This window comes from Arachis duranensis, chromosome 10 (genome assembly GCF_000817695.3).
Source record: "Arachis duranensis cultivar V14167 chromosome 10, aradu.V14167.gnm2.J7QH, whole genome shotgun sequence".
Lineage (NCBI taxonomy): Eukaryota > Viridiplantae > Streptophyta > Magnoliopsida > Fabales > Fabaceae > Arachis > Arachis duranensis.
The window spans coordinates 92405846-92431130 of record NC_029781.3 but is presented as its reverse complement, the minus strand read 5'-3'; the positions used below and the strand labels follow the sequence as shown (position 1 = coordinate 92431130).

The following is a 25285-nucleotide window of genomic DNA, read 5'->3' as shown; positions in this document are numbered from 1 at the left end:
ACAGAGAGTCTCCATGAGCAAAATCACCAAATCAGTGGATATGGAATAAATCAAAGAACTATGATGTAGCATCTGGCTATAGAATAGCGTACCAATTTTTTCATGAACCAGTTGAGATGAATCAAAATCTGACACGCCAAAGAGAACTTTGGGTGCATTTATGGAATCTTCATGTGCCTAGAAAAATTGCAGTTTTCCTATGGAAAGCACTCCATGGCCCCCTCCCGGTGATGCAGCAACTACACCAAAGATTCATATACTGGAGGGTGTCAGAGAAGATGGTTCAAGAAGTTCAAAAGGTTCCAAGACCTTGAAGAAAGCCCACTTTTCCATTCTCATGTATTTTATTGTTAAAAAACTTGCTTTTATATTTGCTATTGTCATTTCGTCAGTTGGGAGAACCCCATTTCAATTTTGTGTCCTGACTTGTGAACAAATGTATTCTTTGATTTTTAAGGAATAAAATTTACTACCTTTAATAAAAAAAAGAATTAATTGTTGACTTTTAATAAATAAATAGTTAAACATTTGTGCTTAAGCAAAATGATTGAGAGACACCATTACTAAGCCTAGTTATCCTCTTAATAACATAATTTTAATACTTGTCAAATTTGTTGATATCTCATTAACTATTTTTCTTTCTTTATCATATTTTTTTATTCTTAATTTACTCACACATTTGGTTTCATATTTCTTTCTATTTCTTAAACTCTACACATATCCAATTATGCTATTAGCCTTGAAAGGAGCTTGAAATTTTTTTTTCGCAGACATTCGGAATCAGTTTCTTAGCCCCTATTTTCCATTTGTTCTTTTTCCTTTTCTTTCTTCTTTAGACAATAACAAATTAAAAGAACAACTTTACACATTTTCACTCATCAGCACATTGCATACTAGTAATTTATTTGATTAAAAAAAAGAAATATCAAATTAAAGGAATTAGAATAATTAATTATAATGGGAGAGATGGATCCGCTTTCATCCAAAAACCAGTATGCAAAAATTTGAAGTTGGAATCAGAGAATCAAAAGATGATGGGTCATTATTTTGTATTTGTAAGATTAAAAGAAGAGTTTAATTTTGATATACTCACAATGTAAAATGTTTTATACAGTTGTGCAATCATATTTGTTTTTTTGAATGTCCATTCACGCGGTCAATAAAAATAGCTGTTATTTTAATAATGTGGTGTTACATAATTAAATACATGTGTAAAACTATTTTATATTAATAGCGCATCAAAATTAAATTCTTAAAAAAAGGTGTCTAAAGAAAAAAAAAAACAAAGAAAAACCAGGAACTTCTTTTGAATTCTTGCAAAAAAGATTTTAAAGCTCTATCCAAAACTAATAATGTAAGAGTTTAACTAACATGTATTCTAAGAAGATATGATAAATTTATTAAATTGTTATTAATAAAANAAATTGCTAAATAATTAGTCAATAATTTGAATTTTAATTAGAAAAATTAAAAATGCAAAACTAATATTAAAATAGGATAGAGCTCTTCAAAACGAAAGTTTTGATACCAATTTTAAAAAATTTGGCTGAAAATTAGACCGGATGGGCCGAACCAGCTGAACAATGAAACAGCAGCTTCTTCTTCCCCATTCTGCATCAAACACGCCAAACAGGTTGGGGGAGGAAGAGAGCTCTCTAACCCTCATCAAACACCCCAACCACCATAACTTCCCCGTTTGAGCTCCAATCGCCACACCGTTCGCGGCCACGCGTCCAACTCTATATTTTTATCGGATCAATTTTACTGGTAAACTCCATTTTCATTTCAGAATCTCTATTCCCTTTTTATTCTTGAAATTGAAACCCTATGGTGAGATTTTGCTAATTTTGATGTTCTAGGTTCGATTTAGCTTGTGAACTTACTGGGTTTGAGTTGCTACGGGTGTGGGAGCGATAAGGTTTCCCTAAACTTTAATTTAATTTTGAATCCATTAGGTAAAATCTGAATTTGGGATATATGTATGTAATAGGTGTGAATTAAGTTCATATATATGCATTGGAATTGAAAAGTGAGTATTTGGAAGATTATTGGTGATTGAAGCTTTATTTGTGGCTGGTTTCGTTGAGCTTAGGGGGCTGTATTCTAGCTTGTGAGGCTGCCTTGGATTGAATAAAGTGATCGGCTAAGGTATGGTTTAGGTTTCACGTGTTTAACATATAAGGTTTTGTGAAAACTTAGGGTAGGAGACCATAGGCTAAGTTGAAATGGATAAATATATGAAATGATTAGTTGTGTGATGATGTACGATAAATTTATGATTGAGTTTGTATTGGAATTTATGAGTATGAGTTGTTGGTATTGTTGAATATGTGTGATTGTAATTATTAATGTTGGGTTGATGATGATGTTGATATGAGTTAATTGAATTTGGTGGTATAGCTTGTTTAATTAGTTGAAGGTGGATTATGACATGGTATTAATGAATGAAGGTAATGGACTAATGAATTTTAATATAAAAGTTATGGTTGGAATGGGTGAATTCTTTGAATAATGTATGGGTTTTATGAATTGGTATGAAAATTAATGTGATAATGGATAGGATTAATAAAATGGAACTTGTTATATAATGGAGGTGCACGTTTTCATGGTAAGGAACATGACTTTGGTGAAAATGAGGTTTGGATATGAATTGGTAAAAAGTAAATTTTGGTAAACTTTGGAAGTCCATAACTTGCTCTTCAAATTTTGGATGGAATTGTAGTTTATTTCAAATGAAAGATGGTTTTATAAGCTTTTGAACGATATCAATTTTGTAAAAAACAGAATTTTGTAGAGAAAGTTATGGATGATGGAAGTTTGGTATAAAAAATGTGCTTACAGGATAACAAAATCTGGTTTGTAGCAGCTTTCTGAGCATTGTGCCAATTTTGGAAAAACGTCCCTCCACGCGTACGCGTGGTGTGGCATTTTGACGACGCATGCGCGAGTAGCCATGCCTGTGCATGAGAGGCCAATGTGCATAATCACGCGTACGCATGACTCACGCGTACGCGTGACGTGCTATTCTCACCACGCATGCAAGCGGCACCCGCGTGCGCGTGCCCCTGTTTGCTGCAAAATTGGATTTTTTGCATATAAAATCAGATTTTCACTTTTAAACCTCTGTTTTCTCCTTTTTAGACTTAAGGTATAGTACTAAGTTCAGTAGCTAGTTGAAGCTAGGAAAATAAACTAATTTGGGGGAAGCGGTAAATGATGACTTATATGACGAAGATGAGAATATTAAAAGAAGTTTAATGACTTGGCTTGATAAATGATTGTATATTGATTATGAAAATGAAATGGCTTATGAATAATGATATATGAGATACGAGTTTTTCTGGATAAGAACCGTGGCTTGCCACCACGTGTTCCAGGTCGAAACTCGATACTCTGTTGACCCTACGTCGTAACGGTGACCGGGCAAGTATAAATTCCCGGGTATGGATGGCCCACATTGAGTGATTTGAATGATGATTGAATGTGAAACCTATGCATAGACTCATGGGGATGCGCGACGGAGGACAGTCTAAGGTTTTCAGACTTGTCGGGTTGGCTGGATAACCGACAGATGAGCTTCATCAGCCATAGGACAGGCATGCATCATGTGCATTTGTTTGTTTTGATTACTATGCATTTCCTGGGTTTGCTTAACTGAATATATACCTCCTGCTACCTGTTATACATGCTACTTGCACTATCTGCTCACTACTTGTGTGTGAACTTGTTTGGTTGCCTGTCTCTGCTGTATTATGGATGACGGAGGGATGGAAGAAAGGGTGAAATGGTTTGATGTTATGTTAGGTTTAAAAATTGAGTGAGTTTAGGCAGGTTTAGATTATCTACCCCTATTTATGGCTTCTGTTTAGCAATTAAGTTTTATAATTGTATGACCTAGGATTGCCTCTGGCATTCCCAGGACCTTATTTATTATACGTGTGGCACCTTTACCATGATGAGAACCTCCGATTCTCGTCCTATACTGCGTTGTTGTTTTCAGATGCAGGTCGAGAGACTCCTCGCTAGGCGTCTAGATCTTGAAGCGAAGTAGTCCCTGGGTTATTTTGGGTTTTATGATTGTATATATATGTACCTCTGTACTTAGCTTGCTCTCCAAGAAGCTTGTTTATTTTGGTTCCTCATAAAGGTTAAAGGAGAGCTACGACATTATTTTGAGTTTTGAGTATTTTGGGATACCTGTATATGTATGTATATATATTATCTGGCCAGCCTTGGCTTCGCAGGCTGAGTCAGGGGCTAGTTATGCTTTCCTTTACTCTCTTGATTATCTTTATCATTTCCTATTAGGTTTCTTAGCATGCAAGTAATCCTATTCTTCGAGCGTTGCACTTTTCATTTTGCGAGTTTGTTCTACCCGGTTTTCAAGGCTCCTAGTATATTATCCTTTTCCGCTATTATATGTATATATTTTACTTTGTAGTGGTCCGTAACACCACACTACCTCCGTTCTACGACTTAAGCGTAAAACTCTGTGTAGTAGGGTGTTACACTTACGTATGTTAGCAAAATCTTAATTATTATTAAGGTTAAGTACTTTTTTCGTCGCTAAGATCTGAGGTCAAAATCAAAATCATCCTGGATATTTTTTTCTTATTAAAATCATCCTCAACGTTACAAAACGTTATAAATCATCATTTTCTACTTCAATTTTAATTTTTTTATCAAATTACCTTTAATAAATAATAAAAATAATTTTAAAAAATAAAAACAAAAACACCCCATCCCCCACCCACGATATCTCTTCTATCTCCATCCCCTTTCTCCTACTCTCCTCGAACCCTCCCCCCAAAAAAACCTAGTTCTTCTTCTCTCCATTTCTGCCACCTATCATCTCTGCCCCGCCTCCTTGTCCACCTTCTTCTCCCTCTCTATCATCACCAATCTCAATCTTTCCTCCGTTGGCATCGAGCCTTGACGAGCCTATTGTTAAGGCCCTGAAGATTGATTCCACCAAGGAAAGAGATAAAATCTGCGATGTTGAAAGCTCCAAACAGCTTCAAGAATTTCTGAAGGATCGGGATGAACTCATCTTGACCTTCTTTGGAATTGGACCCGAAGGCGGTGCGATAGATGGTGTTCTTAGTCATTTTGAAAACGAGTTCACCAATGTTGACGGGTTTTTTGGTGTTGGAGATGAAGGAACTGACCACTTTGTCGACTTCGTCTCTTCTTGGTGCTTGTAGCTGAAGAGCTAAGTGTTGTGTTCTGCACTATGGCAAATGAGGATAGAAATGGAAAGAAATTTGTGACTTCATGATTATATATTGTCTTGTACTCTTGTCAAACAGTTTGTAAGTTGTAACAATTGAATGTGGTGGAATCTGCCTTTTTTTGTTTCTCTTTATGTTTTCTATTTTAAATTTGGGATGCACCACGTTGATTTTTGTTAGTTATGCTAGATTTATGTTAAAATATGTATCAGTCAGTAATCATGGTAAGGGTTAGTGTTTTGAGTGATGCTCTTCATGTGGGGGTGGAGGGGTTTTTGTTTTTATTTTTTAATATTTTTTATTAGTTGTTAAGGGTAATTTGGTAAAAAAATTAAAATTGAGGTAGAAAAAGATAATTTTATAACGTTTTGTAATACTGAAAATGATTTTAATAAAAAAAATCGAAAATAATTTTGATTTTGACCTCAAACCTTAGGGACAAAAAAAGTATTTGACCCTTATTACTCCTCCTCTAAAACTTAAACCTGATTGAGAGGACAGACAAAAACAAGATTCAGAGAGACGTTATACTTACTAAACCAAGTGGATGTTACTAATATATCATGATGATTTTTATGATTGCATTTGTCTTTCTTACCTACAATCTTTCTTTCCCGTTGCTTCCTAATTCCTATGCGTGAATAACTCACATAATTTAAACATGACAAAACTAACACCACACTACCTTTGTTCTACGACTTAAGCATAAAATTCTCTGTAGTAGGGTGTTACATTATGGTATCAGAGTAGTTCATTCCTACAGAGCCTGAGGACGGACTAATTGTGCTTCTGTGCATTCTTTATGTATGTATTTATCTACTATTAGGATATCTAACTGATATATGTGGCATAAACGATCATGAGTATGCATTTGGGACTCAAAGCACTGGACTTGCGATATTGGGACTGATCAACTTGATATCACTTGTTTGATGTGTATAGGGACCAGATGTCGACTCGCGGACGCGGACGCGAGCGAGGTAGATGCAGAATAGGCAATGCTATGCCTGAAGCATCAGGGAATACTCCTAACCCTGTAGACTTCATGGCTGCTTTAGGCAATATGGCAACAACAATGCAAGCGACAGCTGAAGCCCTAGGAAATCAAATTAATAATGGAAATAATGGCAATAATGGGGATAGTGGTCCAATGTCACTTTCTTCCTTCCTGAAGGTTCACCCTCCGACCTTCAGAGGGACCTCGAATCTTACTGATGCTGATAATTGGATACAGGCTATTGAGCAAGCATTATAGGCTCAGCAGGTTCCTGATGAACAGTGGGTTGAGTTTGGAACCTACCAGCTACATGGTGAAGCTCAGCATTGGTGGCAAGCCATGAAGGGCATTGTGCAGCTTGATGGGGTTGTGATCTCTTGGGAGTTGTTCTGAGAAGAATTCTATAAAAAGTACTACCCCAAATCAGTTAGAAATGCCAAAGAACTTGAATTGCTTCAGCTGAAATAGGGCCATATGACTATTACTAAGTACACCAGTAAATTTGAAGAACTGTGCCACTTTTCACGCATCTGCCAGGGAGCTCCTGAGGACTTTGCTGAGTAGAAGTGCATAAAATATGAATGAGGCATTCGAAGTGACATTCAGATGTTTGTAGCACCTATGGAGATTCGAGTGTTCTCTGAGCTTGTGAATAAGAGCAGGGTGGTTGAGGAGTGTGTCAGAAGGGCTGTAGCAGAAAAAGGGAGTATGAGGATGTCATTCTAAAGGACCACAAAGAGGAATTTTCCACCTAGGGGCAGACAATTCAAGCGTGGTGGCTTTGTCCCTTAGAACAATCAGGGGCAAGGCAACTTCAGGAGGCCTAATACCAATGTTAATCAGGGAAGGAGACAGGGGAAGCAGCCACAGCAAAATGTGAGTTGCCACAGATATGGGAAGTACCATTCAGGACCATGCAGGTTTGGAACTGGAGTCTATTATTCCTGTGGACAGCCTGAACATTTGGCTAACAGTTGCCCAGAGAAGAAGAGGTATGAGACAGGTAGAGTGCAACAGCCAGGGAGAGTGTACACTACTTCTTCAGTAGGCTCTGAGGGGTCAGAGACATTGATCAGAGGTAACTATGAGATAGCTGGTAAAACTTTGAATGCCTTGTTTGATTCTGGAGCTACACATTCTTTTATTGCATTTGAGAAGGCTGATGAGTTAGGATTGAAAATAGTAGTCCTGGGATATGATTTAAAGGTGTATAATGCCACCCACGAGGCTATGGTGACTAGGTTAGGGTGCCCCCAAGTTCCCTTTCGAATACAACAGCGTGACTTCGTGCATAACCTAATTTGTTTGCCGATGACTGGTCTTGATCTCATTCTGAGATTGGACTGGTTATCCAAGAATCACGTTCTACAAAAATAGTGTGTTTTATGCCAGAAGACACAGAGGGGCCAGTGGTGATGAATGACTACTATCTGAATTCCATGACAATGAAATACTCTGGGGTCGAATGTCAGGGAATATTGTTGTTAGCTGTGGGTATTTTGGGTGATGTTCAAAGCTTGGAGCAAATTCCGGTTGTGTGTGAGTTTTCAGAAGTGTTTCCTGATGATATTGAGGAATTTTCACCTAATGGAGAAGTTGAGTTTGCCATTGAATTAGTACCTGGGGCCAGACCAATCTCGAGTGCTCCTTATAGGATGTCACCTCTAGAAATGGCCGAATTAAAGTCTCAACTGGAGGATCTGTTGGGTAAGAACTTTATTCGACCAAGTATTTTTCCGTGGGGCGCGCCAGTGTTACTGGTGAAGAAGAAAGATGGAAGTATGCACTTATGTGTTGACTATAGGTAGCTGAATAAGATTACTGTGAAGAATAAATACCCGTTGCCAAGGATTGATGACCTGATGTACTAGTTACAGGGAGCCGTGTGTTCTCTAAGATTGATCTATGATCTGGATACCACCAAATAAGGGTCAAAGATGAGGATATTCCTAAAACTGCCTTCAGAACGCGCTATGGCCACTATGAATACACAGTGATATCCTTCGGACTGACTAATGCTCCGGCGATATTCATGGACTACATGAATAGGATTTTCCATCCATACCTGGATAAGTTTGTTATTGTGTTTATCGATGACATTTTTATCTACTCTAAGATAGAGTGTGAGCATGTAGAGCACTTACGAACAGTGCTGCAAATCCTAAAGGATAGGAAGTTGTATGCCAAGCTATCCAAGTGTGAGTTCTAGAAGTCTGAAGTGAAATTTCTTAGTCACGTAGTGAGTAAGCAAGGAATAGTAGTGGATCCTGCTAAGGTTGAGGCGGTGATGAATTGGGAGCGTCCAACTTCAGTGACGGAGATCAGAAGTTTTTTAGACTTAACGGGTTATTATCAGAGGTTCATTAAAGGGTTTTCACAGCTCGCTTTGCCTTTGTCCAAGCTGACTCGGAAGGATGTTCCTTTTGAATTGACTCCTGAGTGCGAGGAAAGTTTTCTTGCATTGAAGCAGAGGTTGACTACCACACCCGTATTGGTGTTGCCTGAACCGAGAGAACCATTCGAGGTATACTATGATGCATCCTTGAAGGGTTTAGGATGCGTGTTAATGCAGCATCACAAAATTGTAACTTATGCCTCGCATTAGTTAAGGCCACATGAAAGAAACTATCCAACTCATGATTTGGAGCTTGCCGCCGTTATCTTTGCTTTAAAAATTTGGAGACATTACCTCTATGGTGTGAAATTCCAAGTCTTCTCAGACCATAAGAGCTTGAAGTACTTATTTGAACAAAAAGAGTTGAATATGCGTCAGAGGAGGTGGATGGAACTCTTAAAAGACTATGACTTCGAGCTAAACTATCATCACGGAAAAGCGAATGTAGTGGCGGATGCTCGGAGTAGGAAATCCTTATGTGCTGCTTGGATGATGCTAAGAGAGGAAGAATTGCTGAAAGCCTTCCAAGGATTGAAACTAGGGATTAGAGAAGACTCTGGGACTTTATGCCTAAGTCAGTTACAAATTTCAAGCAACTTCCAAGGCTGAACTACTAAAGGCTCATCAGAATGACCAAGAATTGTATAAGATTTTGCCGGCGATTGAGAAAGGTAAGCAATGGAGAGTGTCAAAAGATGAAGATGGGTTGTAGAGGTTCAAGGGTTGGATAATTGTGCCAGATGTCGGGGATTTACGATAGAGCATATTGGAGGAAGCTCACAAGAGCAGGTTCCCCATTCATCTTGGAAGCACCAATATGTACCAAGACCTAAAGATGATGTTCTGGTGGCCAGGAAGGAATCCTTCAACCTTTGGAGATTCTATAGTGGAAATGGGAGAGCATTGTTATGGATTTTGTGTTGGGTTTACCAAGGACTCGGACAGGTTGTGATGCTATTTGGGTGGTTGTAGATCAACTGACCAAGTCAACTCATTTTCTGCCTATTTGGATAAGTTGTACTATGGAGGAGTTGGCGCGGTTATACATAAAGGAGATTATGAGGTTACATGGTGTACCTTCCACCATTGTATCTGATAGAGATCCTCGCTTTACTTCACGATTCTGAGGAGCTTTTCAGCGAGCTTTTGGCACTCAATTGAACCTAAGTACTTTCTATCATCCTCAGACGGCTAGCCAATCAAAATGAATAATCCAAACCTTGGAAGACATGTTAAGAGCTTGTGTTTTGGACCAGCCGGCGAGCTGGGATTGATATATGCATCTAGTGGAATTTGCTTATAACAACAATTATCATGCGAGTATTGGAAGGCTCCGTATGAAGCTTTATACGAAAGAAAATGTCAATCTTCATTATGTTGGTATGAAGTAGGAGAAAAGAGCTTGATAGGGACTGAAATAATAAGTGAAACCACTGAGCAAATAAAGAAAATCCGTAGTCGAATACTTATGGCTCAAAGCCGTCAGAAAAGCTATGCTGACCAAAGGTGGAAGCCTTTAGAGTTTGAGGAAGGAGAACACATTTTTCTAAAGGTTACTCTGACCACTGGAATAGGGAGATCCATCAAAACTAAGAAGTTAAATCCCCATTACATTGGGCCATTTGAAATCCTAAAGAGAATTGGACCAGTGGCGTATAGGATTGCTTTACAACCACATCTTTCAAACCTGCATGACGTGTTTCACGTATCGCAGCTTCGTAAATACACTTTTGATCCTAAACATGTCCTAGAGCCAGAATCAGTTCAAGTGAGAGAAGATCTGACACTTCCAGTAACTCCGGTTAGAATTGATGATACCAGCATTAAGCGTTTACGCGGGAAAGAGGTTTCCTTGGTAAAAGTAGCGTGGAGTTGGGCTGGTATTGAAGAACATACCTGGGAGCTTGAGTCAGAGATGCGGAAAGACTATCCACACCTCTTTTCAGGTAACTCACTCTGAATTTTGAGGACAAAATTCCTAATTAGGTGAGTAGGAAGTAAACCCCGCTGAAATCGGTAAATAATTAGTCAATAATTTGAATTTTAATTAGAAAATTTAAAAATGAAAAACTAACAAAATAGGATAGAGCTCTTCAAAACGAGAATTTTAATACCAATTTAAAAAAATTTGGCTCAAAGTTGGATCGGATGTGCCAAACCGGCTGAATCGGGGCCCAAACCGGGCCCGTGGGTCCAACCGGACCTATAACTTAAATGAAACAGCAGCTTCTTCTTCCCCATTCTGCATCAAACACGCCAAACAGGTTGGGGGAGGAAGAGAGCTCCCTAACCCTCATCAAACACCCCAACCACCATAACTTCCCTGTTTGAGCTTTGATCGCCGCACCGTTCGCGGCCACGCGTCCAGCACGTCCAGCTTTACATTTCTATTGAATCAATTTTACCGGTAAGCTCTATTTTCATTCTCTAATCTCTATCCCCTTTCTATTCTTGAAATTAAAACGCTCTGGTGAGATTTTGCCAATTTTGATGTTCTAGGTTCGATTTATCTTGTGGAGCTTACTAGGTTTGAGTTACTACGCGTGTGGGAGCGGTAAAATTTTTCTAAACTTTAATTTAATTTTGAATCCATTAGGTAAAATCTGAATTTGGGATATATGTGTGTAATAGGTGTGAATTAAGTTCATATATATGCATTGGAATTGAAAAGTGAGTATTTGGAGGATTGTTGGTGATTGAAGCTCGGTTTGTGGCTAGTTTCGTTGAGCTTGGGGGGCTGTATTCTAGCTTGTGAGGCTGCCTCAGATTGAATAAAGTGATCGGCCAAGATATGATTTAGGTTTCGCGTGTTTAACATATAAGGTTTTGTGAAACTTAGGCTAGGGGACCATAGGCTAAGTTGAAATGGATAAATATATGAAATGATTAGTTGTGTGATGATGTAGGATAAATTTATGATTGAGTTTGTATTGGAAATTATGAGTATAAGTTGTTTGGTATTGTTGAATATGTGTGATTGTAATTATTAATGTTGGGTTGATGATGATGTTGATATGAGTTAATTGAATTTGGTGGTATGGCTTGTTTAATTAGCTGAAGGTGGATTATGATATGGTATTAATGAATGAAGGTAATGGACTAATGAATTTTAATATGAAAGTTATGGTTGGAATGGGTGAATTCTTTGAATAATGTATGGGTTTTATGAATTGGTATGAAAATTAATGTGATAGTGGATAGGATTAATAAAATGGAACTTGTTATATAATGGAGGAGCACGTTTTCATGGTAAGGAACATGACTTTGGTGAAAATGAGGTTTGGATATGAATTAGTAAAAAGTAAATTTTGGTAAACTTTGGAAGTCCATAACTTGCTCCTCAAATTTTGGATGGAATTGTGGTTTGTTTCAAATGAAAGATGGTTTTATAAGCTTTTAAACGATATCAATTTTGTAAAAAACGGAATTTTATAGAGAAAGTTATGGACGATAGAAGTTTGGTATAAATACTGTGCTTATAGGATAACAAAATCTGGTTTGCAACAGCTTTCTGGGCATTCTGCCAATTTTGGAAAACGTCCATCCCTCATGCGTACGCGTAGCATGGCATTTTGACGACGCATGCGCGAGTAGCCATGCATGCACATGAGAGGCCAATGTGCATGATCACGCGTACGCATGACTCACGCGTACGCATGACGTGCTATTCTCACTACGCGTATGCGTGGCCCTTGTTTGCTGTAAAATTGGATTTTTGGCATTTAAAATAAGATTTTCACTTCTAAACCTTTATTTTCTCCTTTTTAGACTTAAGGTATAGTACTAAGTCCAGTAGCTAGTTGAAGCTAGGAAAATAAGCTCATTTGGGGGTGAAGTAAGAGGTAAATGATGACTTATATGATAGAGATGGGAATATTAAAAGAAGTTTAATGACATGGCTTGATAAATGATTGTATATTGATTATGAAAATGAAATAGCTTATGAATAATGATATCTGAGATACGAGTTTTTCTGGGTAAGAACCGTGGCTTGCTACCACGTGTTTACAGGTCGAAACTCGATACTCTGTTGACCCTACGTCGTAAGGGTGACCGGGCACGTATAAATTCCCGGGTATGGATAGCCCCATTGAGTGATTTGAATGATGATTGAATGTGAACTCTATGCATAGACTCATGGGGATGCGCGACGGGGGACAGTCTAAGGTTTTTGGACTTGTCGGGTTGGTTGGATAACCGACAGATGAGCCTCATCAGCCATAGGTCAGGCATGCATCATGTGCATTTGTTTGTTTTGATTGCTATGCATTTCCTGGGTTTGCTTAACTGAATATTTACCTCCTACTACCTGTTATACTTGCTACTTGCACTATCTGCTCACTACTTGTGCGTGTACTTGTTGGTTGCTTGTCTCTGCTGAATTATGGATGACGGAGTGATGGAGAAAAGAGTGAAATGGTTTGATGTTATGTTAGGTTTAAAAATTGAGTGAGTTTAGGCAGGTTTAGATTACCTACCCCTATTTATGGCTTTTGTTTAGCAATTAAGATTTACAATTATATGACGGAGTTCTAGGATTGCCTCTAGCATTCCCAGGACCTTATTTATTATACGCGTGACACCTTTACCATGCTGAGAACCTCCGGTTCTCATCCCATACTGTGTTGTTGTTTTCAAATGCAGGTCGAGAGACTCCTCGTTAGGCGTCTGGATCTTGAAACGGAGTAGTCCCTGGGTTATTTTGGGTTTTATGATTGTATATATATGTACCTCTGTACTTAGCTTGCTCTCCAAGAAGCATGTTTATTTTGGTCCCTCATAAAGGTTAAGGAAGAGCTAGGACATTATTTTGAGTTTTGAGTATTTTGGGATACCTGTATATGTATGTATATATATTTTTCGGCCAGCATTGGCTTCCCAGACTGAGTCAGGGACTAGTTATGCTTTCCTTTACTCTCTTGATTATCTTTATCATTTCCTATTAGGTTTCTTAGCACGCAAGTAATCCTATTCCTCGAGCGTTGCGCTTTTCATTTTGCGAGTTTGTTCTACCCGTTTTTTAAGGCTCATAGTATATTATCTTTTTCCACTATTTTATGTATATATTTTACTTTGTAGAGGTCCGTAACACCACACTACCTCTGTTCTACGACCTAAGCGTAAAATTCTGTGTAGTAGGGTGTTACACTTACGTATGTTAGCAAAATCTTAATTATTATTAAGGTTAAGTACTTTTTTCGTCGCTAAGATCTGAGGTCAAAATCAAAATCATCCCGGATATTTTTTTCTTATTAAAATCATCCTCAATGTTACAAAACGTTATAAAATCATTCTTTTCTACTTCAATTTTAATTTTTTTTACCAAATTACCCTTAATAACTAATAAAAATAATATTAAAAAATAAAAACAAAAACACCCCATCCCCCACCCACGATATCTCTTCTCTCTCCATCCCCTTTCTCCTACTCTCCTCGAACCCTCCCCCCGAAAAAATCCAATTCTTCTTCTCTCCAATTCTGCCACTTATCATCTCCACCCCGCCTCCTTGTCCACCTTCTTCTCCTTCTCCATCATCACCAATATCAATCCTTCCTTCATTGGCGTCGAGCCTTGATGAGCCTGTTGTTAAGGCCCTGAAGATCGATTCCACCAAGGAAAGAGATGAAATCTGCGATGTTGAAAGCTCCAAACAGCTTCAAGAAATTTTGAAGGATACGGATGAACTCATCTTGACCTTCTTGGGAATTGGACCTGAAGGCGGTGCGATAGATGGTGTTCTTGGTAATTTTGTAAACGAGTTCGCTAATCTTGACGGGTTTTCTGGTGTTGGAGACGAAGGAACTGACCACTTTGTCAACTTCGTCTCTTCTTGGTGCTTGCAGCTGAAGAGCTAAGTGTGGTACTCTGCACTATGATAAATGAGGATAGAGAAGGAAAGAAATTTGTGACTTCATGATTATATATTGTCTTGTACTCTTGTTAAAAAATTTGTAAGTTGTAACAATTGAATGTGGTGGAATCTGTCTTTTTTGGTTTCTCTTTATGTTTTCTATTTTCAATATGAGATGCCACGTTGATTTTTGTTAGTTATGCTTGATTTTTGTTAAAATATGTATCAGTCAGTAATTATGGTGAGGGTTAGTGTTTTGAATAATGCTCTTCATGATATAGAGCTTACGCATCTGGCGTCAGAGGAGTCGTAGTGGGCAAAGCTGCTAAGGCCATGTCGGTGCGGTTGTAGGTCAGGAAAAGAAAAAGATGTCGCGGTTGGGGGTGGGGGTGGAGGTGTTTTTGTTTTTATTTTTTAATATTATTTTTATGAGTTGTTAAGGGTAATTTGATAAAAAAAAATTAAAATTGAAGTAGAAAAAAACGATTTTATAACGTTTTATAATGTTTAGAATGATTTTAATAAAAAAATCGAAAAATAATTTTAATTTTGACCTCAAACCTTGTAGACGAAAAAAATATTTAATCCTTATTACTCCTCCTCTAAAACTTAAACTTGATTGAGAGGACAGACAAAAACAAAATTCAAAAAGACGTTATACTTACTAAACCAACTGAATGTTACTAATATACCATGATGATTTTTATGATTGCATTTGTCTTTCTTACCTACAATCTTTCTTTCCCGTTGTTTCCTAATTCCTATGCGTAAATAACTCACATAATTTAAACATGACGAAACGTATGTTAGTTTACCACACATCTACCCACAAATTAGAAAAAATAAAAAATAAACAACACACTCACACATTTGACATTTCTTATTTGTTAATTAATACCATGTGTTCATATTCATACTTACCAAATTACTCAATCCAATGCTAAAACATATGCTAGATGTATATTTTATTTACGAATGTTGTTAAATTTTCATATTAGCATTCTAAATTTTAAACACAAAATTAAAGGGAAAAATTGGGAGCTAATATTTTTAATTAATAATCAATTAATAACAAAGTGAAGATTTAATTACGTATTAATTTTTTAGTTGAAACTAGGGTTGAAAGTGAGTCAAATTTAAACTTAAATCGGATAAACTCAATTCATTAACTTGTGAGTTCGATTTTATATATATATTAAATTTATTTATTTATTTTTTTAATATATATAATTTATAATTTATTAATATAAAATTATAAATTATACTCTTATTATTTGAACCAACTCATAAACTTAAGCCTGCTCATAAATTTTGAGTGAATCGAATTTAAATTTAAAAAATAGATTTGATGGTTAATAAATTGAGCTATGAATCAAGCGGTTCAAGTTCAACTCACTTTTAGACCCAGTGAAACCATGAATGTTCTACGCGGAAAAAGTTTCCAACTGTTGTAGTGTTGTGGACACGGCTAGCTGGAACCCTATTAATTCTATGGAACCTAACCTCTTTACCTGCCAACCATATATATTTGTGTGTTCATATAATAACATGTCCAGGTTCAATGAACCTATCTCACTCCCTCGCCCTCTTCCTTTCATTTTTTTACACACTGACTCAGACTTTATTCAAATCAATATCCACGCATCAAGCAACTTGATTTAGAATGCAGTTGCACGCAAATAAATGTCAATCTTGTCCAGGTTCGATGAACCTACCTCTCTTCAACACACTTTCCACACTTTCCTATTTCACCACCTATGCCATTCAGTTTTGACTTTTGACTGTCCGAAAAAAAAAAATCCATCATTATAACTAACAATTAAGAGTGATATTTATAATTATTTTTAATAATTTGTTGTCAAAACAATAATGTTAACAAAACTAGATAAATTGATAATTAGTTTTTTAATAATTAGTTTTTTTCTAATTATTCTTTCACTTTATCATAAATCAATTTATCCAATACAAAATTCTTAAGAAAATTCTCTATAATCAATAATTAAATACTGATAGTACTAATTAGGAGTAGATAATAAAATCAAATGCTTTTATTATTTCTTAATATGTAACTAATAAATTAATATACATGCATAATTTCCTATCTAGTTAACTGAGATTCCAATAAAAACAATATACTCAAAGAAGTATTTCTCATTTTAATATATTTTCGAATTTAAAATACTGATAATTTATATGCAGAAAGAGACAGTTTTTTTGGTAATAAGGAAAAAATGACACTTTCTTTTTCCTTTTTTAAATCGGTTTACAATATGACAACAATAATATAATAATGGTGCGTTGCCCAGCTTGGGCACATTCACATGCACGTGGGTCACGTGACAAGCGTGCTTCCCTCAGCATAAATACGAAGCATTAGGAGATTTGACCACCTCAGCTGAAAGAAGAGGAGAAGCGAAGAGAAGAGAGGGGGAGAGAGAAAGAAGGGATTTAGAGAGAGAAAACACAGGAAAAATTCGAAACCCTAATTCCCAAAGCTAAGCCCTAATCCTTTCTATCATTCCTCTCGTCGCTTCTCTTCATCCAATCGCCACCGCTAAATCCATTCTTTCTCACTCATCTTCATCTCAATTGTATGAATCCTTAACCATTTCTTCTTCCTATTATTATATTGTTGGTTAATTTTACTCAATGCTGGTGATTGTTGTTGTTTGAGCTACAAATTTGAATATAGAATTGTGTGTGGCACAGAGAAGAGTTGAATCTTAAATTTTCGTATTGGTAGATCGCAAAGGGGTTTATACTTGAAAGACTTAGCAAATCCGTGATTATGGATTTCATTTTGGGACACCTTCGACTTTCTTAATTTGGATTTTCAAAGCTTAATTGTTGAGACATTCTTTCCATTTTGTGATGATAATCTTATCAGTGTATTGAATCTTAACAAATGTTTTGGGTTTCTTATGGTTTTGTGGCGCTTCTAGCTGTATTCAAGTGCTGCTACTGCTACGTTTGATTTTTCTTTTTTTGGTTAGTAGTGTTTGCCGTTTTTGTTAGTTATTTTATTTCTGGACTTCGTGTAGTGTAGTCTCTGTTTTAAAAGTAAAGATTTATTTATTAATTTATTTTTTTACAAGTAGTTATGTGGAAATATTTGTTGCTGTTTCTATTTGGTGAAAACCATTCACCCATATTAAGTTTGTTTTTCGCTTTTCTTTTTCCCAGAAAATTAAGCCATGGTTTTCTGGGTTTTTGGCTACGGTTCACTTGTGTGGAACCCAGGATTCGAATTCGATGAGAAAATTATCGGCTACATTAAGGATTACAGACGTGTATTTGATTTAGGTAACATAAACGTTCTTCCTCATACATTGGTATTTATATTTCTGCATATCTTTCCCAGTTGCATAAACTGGCATTTCATATTTGGCAGCATGCATTGATCACCGGGGTACACCTGAAAGCCCTGCAAGAACTTGCACGTTAGAGGAGAAAGAAGGAGCAATTTGCGTAAGGGCACATTTTTTCCTATTGAATGTTGTAGCTATAGGTTTGCTTCAGTAGTCTATTGCCTTAAGCAGTGGATGATTATGTTGGTTTTTTCTTATATGTATTTACTTATTTCCAATTTTGTTTCAGTGGGGTGCTGCTTATTGTGTTAAAGGTGGCGCTGAGAAGGAAAAATTTGCTATGCAGGTGAATTTTCCATAACCTGAAACTATTTCCATATTTAACTGTATTCAGCAATGCTTAATTATATAGTAATGATTTTGAATCTTGAAACTGTTTCCTTTATATTAATTTAATGTCAATTTATAATGATGCTATCTTCCATGCATTTAAGGGTTTTTTTTTTGGTATGTAATTATTTAAGGATTCTTTTGCCATTTGTGTTATACTAAAATGCCAGGCAATGCTTAAGAACTGAACACTTTTTTAGAACTAATGGATGTTTGTACTAGCAATCCTTGCATCCCCATTTAGGTATTAGCTTCACATTTTCACTCTTATTTGTTTTGGTAATAGTTTCTTCTAATCTTTGGGTCTTGTAGTATTTGGAAAGGCGAGAATGTGAATATGATCAAAAGACTCTCGTAAACTTCTACAAGGTGAGTTACCTGCAAATTTTAAGGAGTTTTTTTGTAATTGCTTTCTATTTATTTAACTGTTAATTGTTCTTATTATTATTTCTAATTTGTTGTCTTTCTGATTCTTTAGGAAGGAGAGACACTGCAACCTGCTTTAACGGGAGTGATAGTGTGAGTTGTCAGATATTGTTTTCCACTTTGTAATTTTCTTTAGCTGATTGATCAAGCAATGCAGTTACTTGTTTATGTAATTTAGGTTTTAATTCTCAACTATGCTAACGGAACTTTCGTCAATTTGTTCAGATTTACATCTACGCCGGATAAAATTAACAACAAATACTACCTGGGACCTGCCCCTCTTGAAGACATGGCTAGGTAAATCTTCTTTGTACATTTTCCTTCTATTTTTTAACACAATCATTTCTATGCATTCACAATCTAATGCTGTCTGCCATTACACATATTAAGGAATATAGAAGTTTTGGTGGGAAGTTATTAAATATGATTTGACACTTGAATTTTTATTGTTAGTTGAATAAATTTACTTTATATTATCAGTTCATAGAAAGTAAATCCATTTTTTAATGTGGAAGCCGTGTTCTATCTCTGGGCTTACCAAGTTCTGCTTATTTATTTCAGGCAAATAGCAACTGCCTATGGTCCTTGCGGAAACAACAGGGATTATCTTTTCCTTTTGGAGAAGGCCATGTACGATATTGGTAAGTCATCTGTAGCATCCACCTTTATCATTTCTACACATGAAACCATAAAGCATGTTAATGAGTTGCGATGTTTGATTTTGCAGGCCACGAAGATGACTATGTAATAGAGCTAGCTAATGAAGTAAGGAAAGTACTTGGAATGGGGAAGGCACTACCAAAGGACAAAAAGTTGGTTGGAGCACCATCACAACTTCAACACCCTCCTCATGTACCTATTCCAACCCTTCAGCTTCATCCTCTTCCAGAACCCATTGCTTTGGATAGCTGATATGACCAGAGGTTACTGAAAGATGATGCTGAATTATGGACTAAGCTAATTCACCCTGGATCCTGCTAAATGCTAACCCCATTCAAATTCTTCTACTACCCTTTATTTCTCAAAAGAAAAGCATAAGAAATATATAACTGTTCTACCTGTTATGACTAGTTTTAGAGGCACTCTTTTAAGCCTTTCTACGGAGGTACTTCTCAGGTTTGGTGAGACAAAATAAGACCATGTTTTGAATTAGAAGGAATTTGAGGATACTTTACACCTGCAGTGCGATTATTGAAAATGTTCCGAGGCATGTAATACTTGAGTTAGTAATGTATACTTGACTACTTGAGCTTTTGTTCAATTAACTTGACTTTTCTTTGTCTTGTCTACTTGGATGTACCGCGTATTTTATCTTATTGTTTCGGGTTGTAACTTGAGAGTGGGTTATTGTCTTATTGATGAAGTTTGCAATTGAGTTCGTAGTTTGTTATCGGTTGATTGGAAGTGCCATTGCAAGCTCTAATGTTATACTCTAAAGAATGTCATTTTCCACTGATCAACTTTCGGTTAAACGACAAAGTGAAGATTGCAAATAAGTTTTGATTCAACAAATAATGATCATATAAGACTTGAAGCCCAAGTGATCGAGTCCATCGTCCACTCCACACAAGTCAGCTCATTATACTCACGAATACATCCACGTTCAAGAGTTCGTTACATAAATAAGAAAAACAAAATCCATCATAAAAAGGGTGAAACATTCACTGATATTTCATTGTTTTGAACTAATATTGGTGCACCATCAGAATAATTGTTAGATCATAAGATTGGAGATCTGACAACCATAAACTAATGGTATTTATTCTTCACGTTTTAGTCATTATATATGTTTATTTTTAGTCTAGTACATTAACCTAATATTTACAAAATGAAACAGAGTCTTTATCCAACCGATCTTCTGTCAGCACTGAGTGGAGGTGATCGAACCAACCAAGAGCTTAGTAAGATCTGAAGCATGCAGTGCAAACTGTCACTAAAATAAGAACAAAACAGATAAAAATTAGACTTAGTTTCAGCTATGCTTTTCTTCCTTATCAGCACCTTTCCCTTGGTTCAATCACTATGTTCTCTTCGTCTCTTTCCACCTCTGCTATTTCTTCATTTGCATTCATAGATCACATTGCAAGTTCGGACACTTTCTATTTATTCGATCATAATTCCTTATTTACTTCCTCTGCATATGTATATTCTTTTGTATCCTCCATAAGATATATCTATTCCTATTTTGGTGGAAAGGAGAGAAGAAAATAGAGAAAGGTTGAGTGGGATAATAACAACAATAATTTTGTATAAAATTCATGGTTAATGTAGTAGACAGATAATAAATAGCATAGAAAAGTTTAGCTAAAATATATAAAAAAAAAAGAAAGACAAAGTCTCAGGACCAACACTTTTATTAAAATCTAATTAGCAGTTAACTATCAAGAAAAAAAAGTGTCATTCCACAGTATTAGATATGATCTCACACCATTAAAAATACTAATGATGATTAATTAATGGTTATAAATCACCAAATGTACTAGCCTCTAGCACTACTGGAAAAAAAATAGGTGCTGCAATTGATATTGGTCAGAGATATCCATGATCCAACTATCATTCTAATTGTATGCCAATATTAGTAGCGGCACCCAACATACACCTAAGAGTCTTAATTGACTATTAACATGATTAATTTTTAAAATTAGATCAAATCAATTCTAAATTGAAATATTCCAATATCTCAAATTCTTCCTTCAATTAGGTTTTGATTTGATCTAATTTCATAAACTTATTATATTAAGGGAAAAGCTCAGTATACAAGCGATTAGGGCTTGTAACTATTACAAGTTTATTAATGCCTAATCCACCAAAACGTGTTGCAACTCCTACGTCACTTACACGCACTTTATTCATGCCGTTTCACGTTTTTTTTGTGCCTCTTTTTCTTCTTCTTCTTTCTCCGTGCTTCCTCTTCTTCTTCCTCTTCCTCTTCCTCTTCCTCTTCCTCTTCTTCTTCTTCTTCTTCTTTCTCTGTGTCTCTTTTTTTTCTCTTCCTCCCTCTTTTTTTTTATTGAAATTTCTTCTCCTCTTTTCGTTTTCTCTTTCTTCTTCATCAAAATCACTAGAAAAAACGAAGAAATATTATTCAAGATACGTTTCTTGCCTTCTCTTTCTCCTTCTTTTTCTTCTTCTTCTTGCTACACATTCTTCTTACTCTTGCTGTTCTTCTTCTTCATTTACGTGCTTTTCTCTCTGTTTTCTTTTTTCGTTATTCTCGATTTCTATTATTTTTTGACATCAAGCTCTGAAATCGTTTTTGAAGAAGAAGAAGTAGCAGAAGATGAGGAGGAGAAAGAGAAAGAGTTCTGAATTATGCATGATTTTGGGTGTATTTTCTTAAATCCTTTGGGTGTATTTTCTGTAATATTTTGGGTGTATTTCTATAATCGTTTGGGTGAATTCTTGTAACCGTTTGGGTGTATTTCTATAATCCTTTGGGTGTATTTTTGTAATCGTTTGAGTGTATTTCTGTAATCATTTGGGTGTATTTCTGAAGTTCCATTATCTTCAAATTTGGCAAGAAATTATTTTTTCTGAAATGAAAAATACACCCATAGATATCAGTAAGATACACCCATAGATATGAGTCAGATACACCCATAGATATCAGTCAGATATCACTCAAATACACCCAAATGATTACAGAAATACACCCAAAGGATTACAGAAAATACACCCAAACGGTTACAAGAATTCACCTAAACGATTATAGAATACACCCAAAGGGTTACAGAAAATACATCCAAAGGATTTAAGAAAATACACCCAAAATTCGTTGAAGTATATCTTATGCATAATTCAGAACTCTTTCTCTTTCTCCTCCTCATCTTCTGCTGCTTCTTCTTCTTCAAAAACGATTTTACCATGAAAAATTGAAAAAAAAAATGAGAAAACAGAGAGAAAAGACGTAAATGAAGAAGAAGAAAAAGAAAATGAGGAAGAAGAACGTGCAGAAACGAAAGAAAAGGAGAAGAAGAAGAGTAAGAGGAAGAAGAACGTGCAGCAAGAAGAAGAAGAATTTCAGAAACCATGAAAATCGAAAAAAACGAAGAAGAAGAAGAAGAAGAAGAAGAAGAAGAAGAAGAAGAGGAAGAGGAAGAGGAAGAGGAAGAGGAAGAGGAAGAGGAAGACGAAGAGGAAGAAGAAGAGAAGAAGAGGAAGAGGAAGAGGAAGAAGAAGAAGAAGACGAAGAGGAACTGTTTGAGTGGGGCGCGTGTAGTTACGCTCCATTCAAAATGAGTTAGTGCGCGTGCTAATAAAGTTTGGGCTGATAACTTGTAAAACTTGTACGGTCCTTTTACTTGTATGTGTAGCAGACCCCTTATATTAATAGCCAATTAAGACTTTTAAATATGTGTTGGCGTGCACTTAACGTGTTACATTAGCAAATTTTGACACCATCAACAAAGAAAGTAACGAAAAACTAACATGACTAATTTAAAAATTTTAAAGGACGAATTTGATTGAAAAAATCTTTCGAAAACCAATTTGAACAATGAGTGATCTTTCAAAGATTAATGTGACCATTTACTACTTTTTTATTCTAATTAGCCATCCTATCATTTTTTATTGGAGACATTTTTTTTTCAAAACAATTACTAAAACGAAGATGACGAAATTATATTTTCATAAAAATGTTTTGTTTAAAAATATAACTTATTTATTTAGCCATATTTTAAATAAAAATAATACTTTTATAATATTAAAAAATCTAACTATACAATCCATAAAAAAAAATTTATACGAAGACAATTATGAAATTCAGTATCCACCTTTTTTCAATTCACTCCAATGACTTATGATACAATAATTTCTTTCTGAAAGCAAATTTCTATATTTGCCATTACATTTAAAGTTTGTCATTTACCACACTATTAATATATACTTTTCAATCAACAAACATTAACAATACATTAATGATCATAGGTGTCACTTGTTATAAGATTATTTGTGAGTGAAACACATGATATTCTTAACCACCTAAAACAATGCCACCACAAAACTCACCATATATTTATTATGAGATATGCAAAATAAACAAAATATTCAATGATATATGTTATATAAGATCTTGCTTGAGTAGCAAGCAATTGCTGTAGTTATATACAGTGTCATTCTCCCTCATTTTCACACGGAAAGTGAAACCTAATCCCAATTTTCACTTCATCAATTCTTTGAGATCTCTCTCTCTCTCTCTCTCTCTCTCTCTCTCTCTCTCTCTCTCTCTCTCTAAGAAAAATGCTGAGCTACAAATCCAATATACCGGTTTCCCAAACCAGGGAGAAATTGGTTGGATCTTCCCTACGAATTGACAGTGGAAATCATGTCGAAGGTAGGTGCGTTTGACATCTTCGCCAATGGCGTCGAAGAAGTGTGCACTCTTTGGCGTAGGGTTTGCAACGATCGGTACACGTGGCGGACTATACATATCGGCAGCTACTTAGGGCGCGGCGGCCCCTTCAAACGGAAGTTGGTTATGATGCGCATATTCGACGACAGTTTTCGCCGTGCAATTCGCCGCAGCTGCGGCCAGGTGGTCGATTTAAGTCCAATATATTTTCCTTGTTGATATGTACGTACATTTCTGCTTCCTAAGCTGAAAATTTAATTCTTCTTTTTGAATTTTATCTGTTCCTCCAACATTTTTCTTATGGGTATCGCCCTAAATTTTATTGATTCGTCGTTGCAGGGGATGTAGTCTGCAACAACTACGACGGCTACAACTTGTCAACTGCGATAATACAGAAATATTGATTAAGATGGCTAAAGGATTTCCTTTGTTAGAAGAACTTGATATCACTCTGTGCGATATATATAAAACTAGTGTTACTTTAAAAGTCATAGGCCAACGTTGTCGTCGTCTAAAATCATTGAAATTTAACATGAGTGGTTCTAAAGGTAACCAAGACGCATATGCTATTGCACAAAATATGCCAAACTTAAGGTATCTAAAACTATGCAGGAACAATTTGGATAATAATGGCTTGAGTGCAATTTTTAGTGGTTGTCCTAATCTTGAATATATAGATTTAGGATGGTGTTCCAATGTTGATTTGGATGGGAGCTGGTTGGGGCAAGAATATGCTGACAAAATTGTGGATTTAAGATATTTGCATGCATCCATGGAGGACTACTGGAAAATGTATGATAGAGGTTCACATACTTGCCTAATGGACTATTATTACGATATGCAATTTGGTGAACCTTGGGATGAAAGAGGGATTCTTATTGATGAAATTGAAGATTTAATACTTGTATCTGAAGATGAATTAAAATTAGAATGGAAAGAGGAAGTAGATGGCATATGTGAAATTGCAATACTTCAAAGATGGCATAGGTCAAGGAATGTTAATAGTTTCAAGGAGTTTAGAAGATACTGTCAAGAAACCAAGAACAGGAAATCATCCAATGGCAAGAAACATGGAAGAAGGGCTTGGAAGATTAACTATAAGAGTCTATATCTTTAGTCTAAGGAATGCATTTTTTTTAATCTTTAATCTGGTCACTACCTTGTTCTTCCAATTACTGAAATCTGAATATCAAATTAAAGGAAGAACAAAGAATGCAGATCTTGGTCTCCAGCACCTGCTCCTCTTGATCTCTGTTTTTCTCCCTTTTCCAATCTCACTTTCTTTTCCTGTTTCTGAATCTTGCTTTCTTTCTATGTTTCTTTTAATTGGAAAACA

General features: G+C 35.9%; 2 protein-coding genes across 2 annotated transcripts; both read left to right on the top strand.

The window, feature by feature from the left end:
* The first annotated feature begins 16857 nt into the window (after positions 1–16857).
* Positions 16858–19860, top strand: LOC107470940 (gamma-glutamylcyclotransferase 2-1). The gene is made up of 9 exons (XM_016090361.3): positions 16858–17066; positions 17659–17778; positions 17867–17943; positions 18073–18129; positions 18486–18542; positions 18652–18692; positions 18825–18896; positions 19161–19240; positions 19327–19860. Exons 2-9 carry the CDS (start codon positions 17670–17672, stop codon positions 19509–19511), a joined length of 678 nt encoding a protein of 225 aa, XP_015945847.1. The 5' UTR covers positions 16858–17066; positions 17659–17669; the 3' UTR covers positions 19512–19860.
* Positions 19861–23851: 3991 nt separating this feature from the next.
* LOC107470846 (putative F-box/LRR-repeat protein 23) lies at positions 23852–25246 on the top strand. Its single transcript, XM_052255885.1, has 2 exons — positions 23852–24171; positions 24289–25246. Coding segments are annotated over exons 1-2 (780 nt in total). The 5' UTR covers positions 23852–24169; the 3' UTR covers positions 25067–25246.
* The last annotated feature ends 39 nt before the right edge of the window (positions 25247–25285 follow it).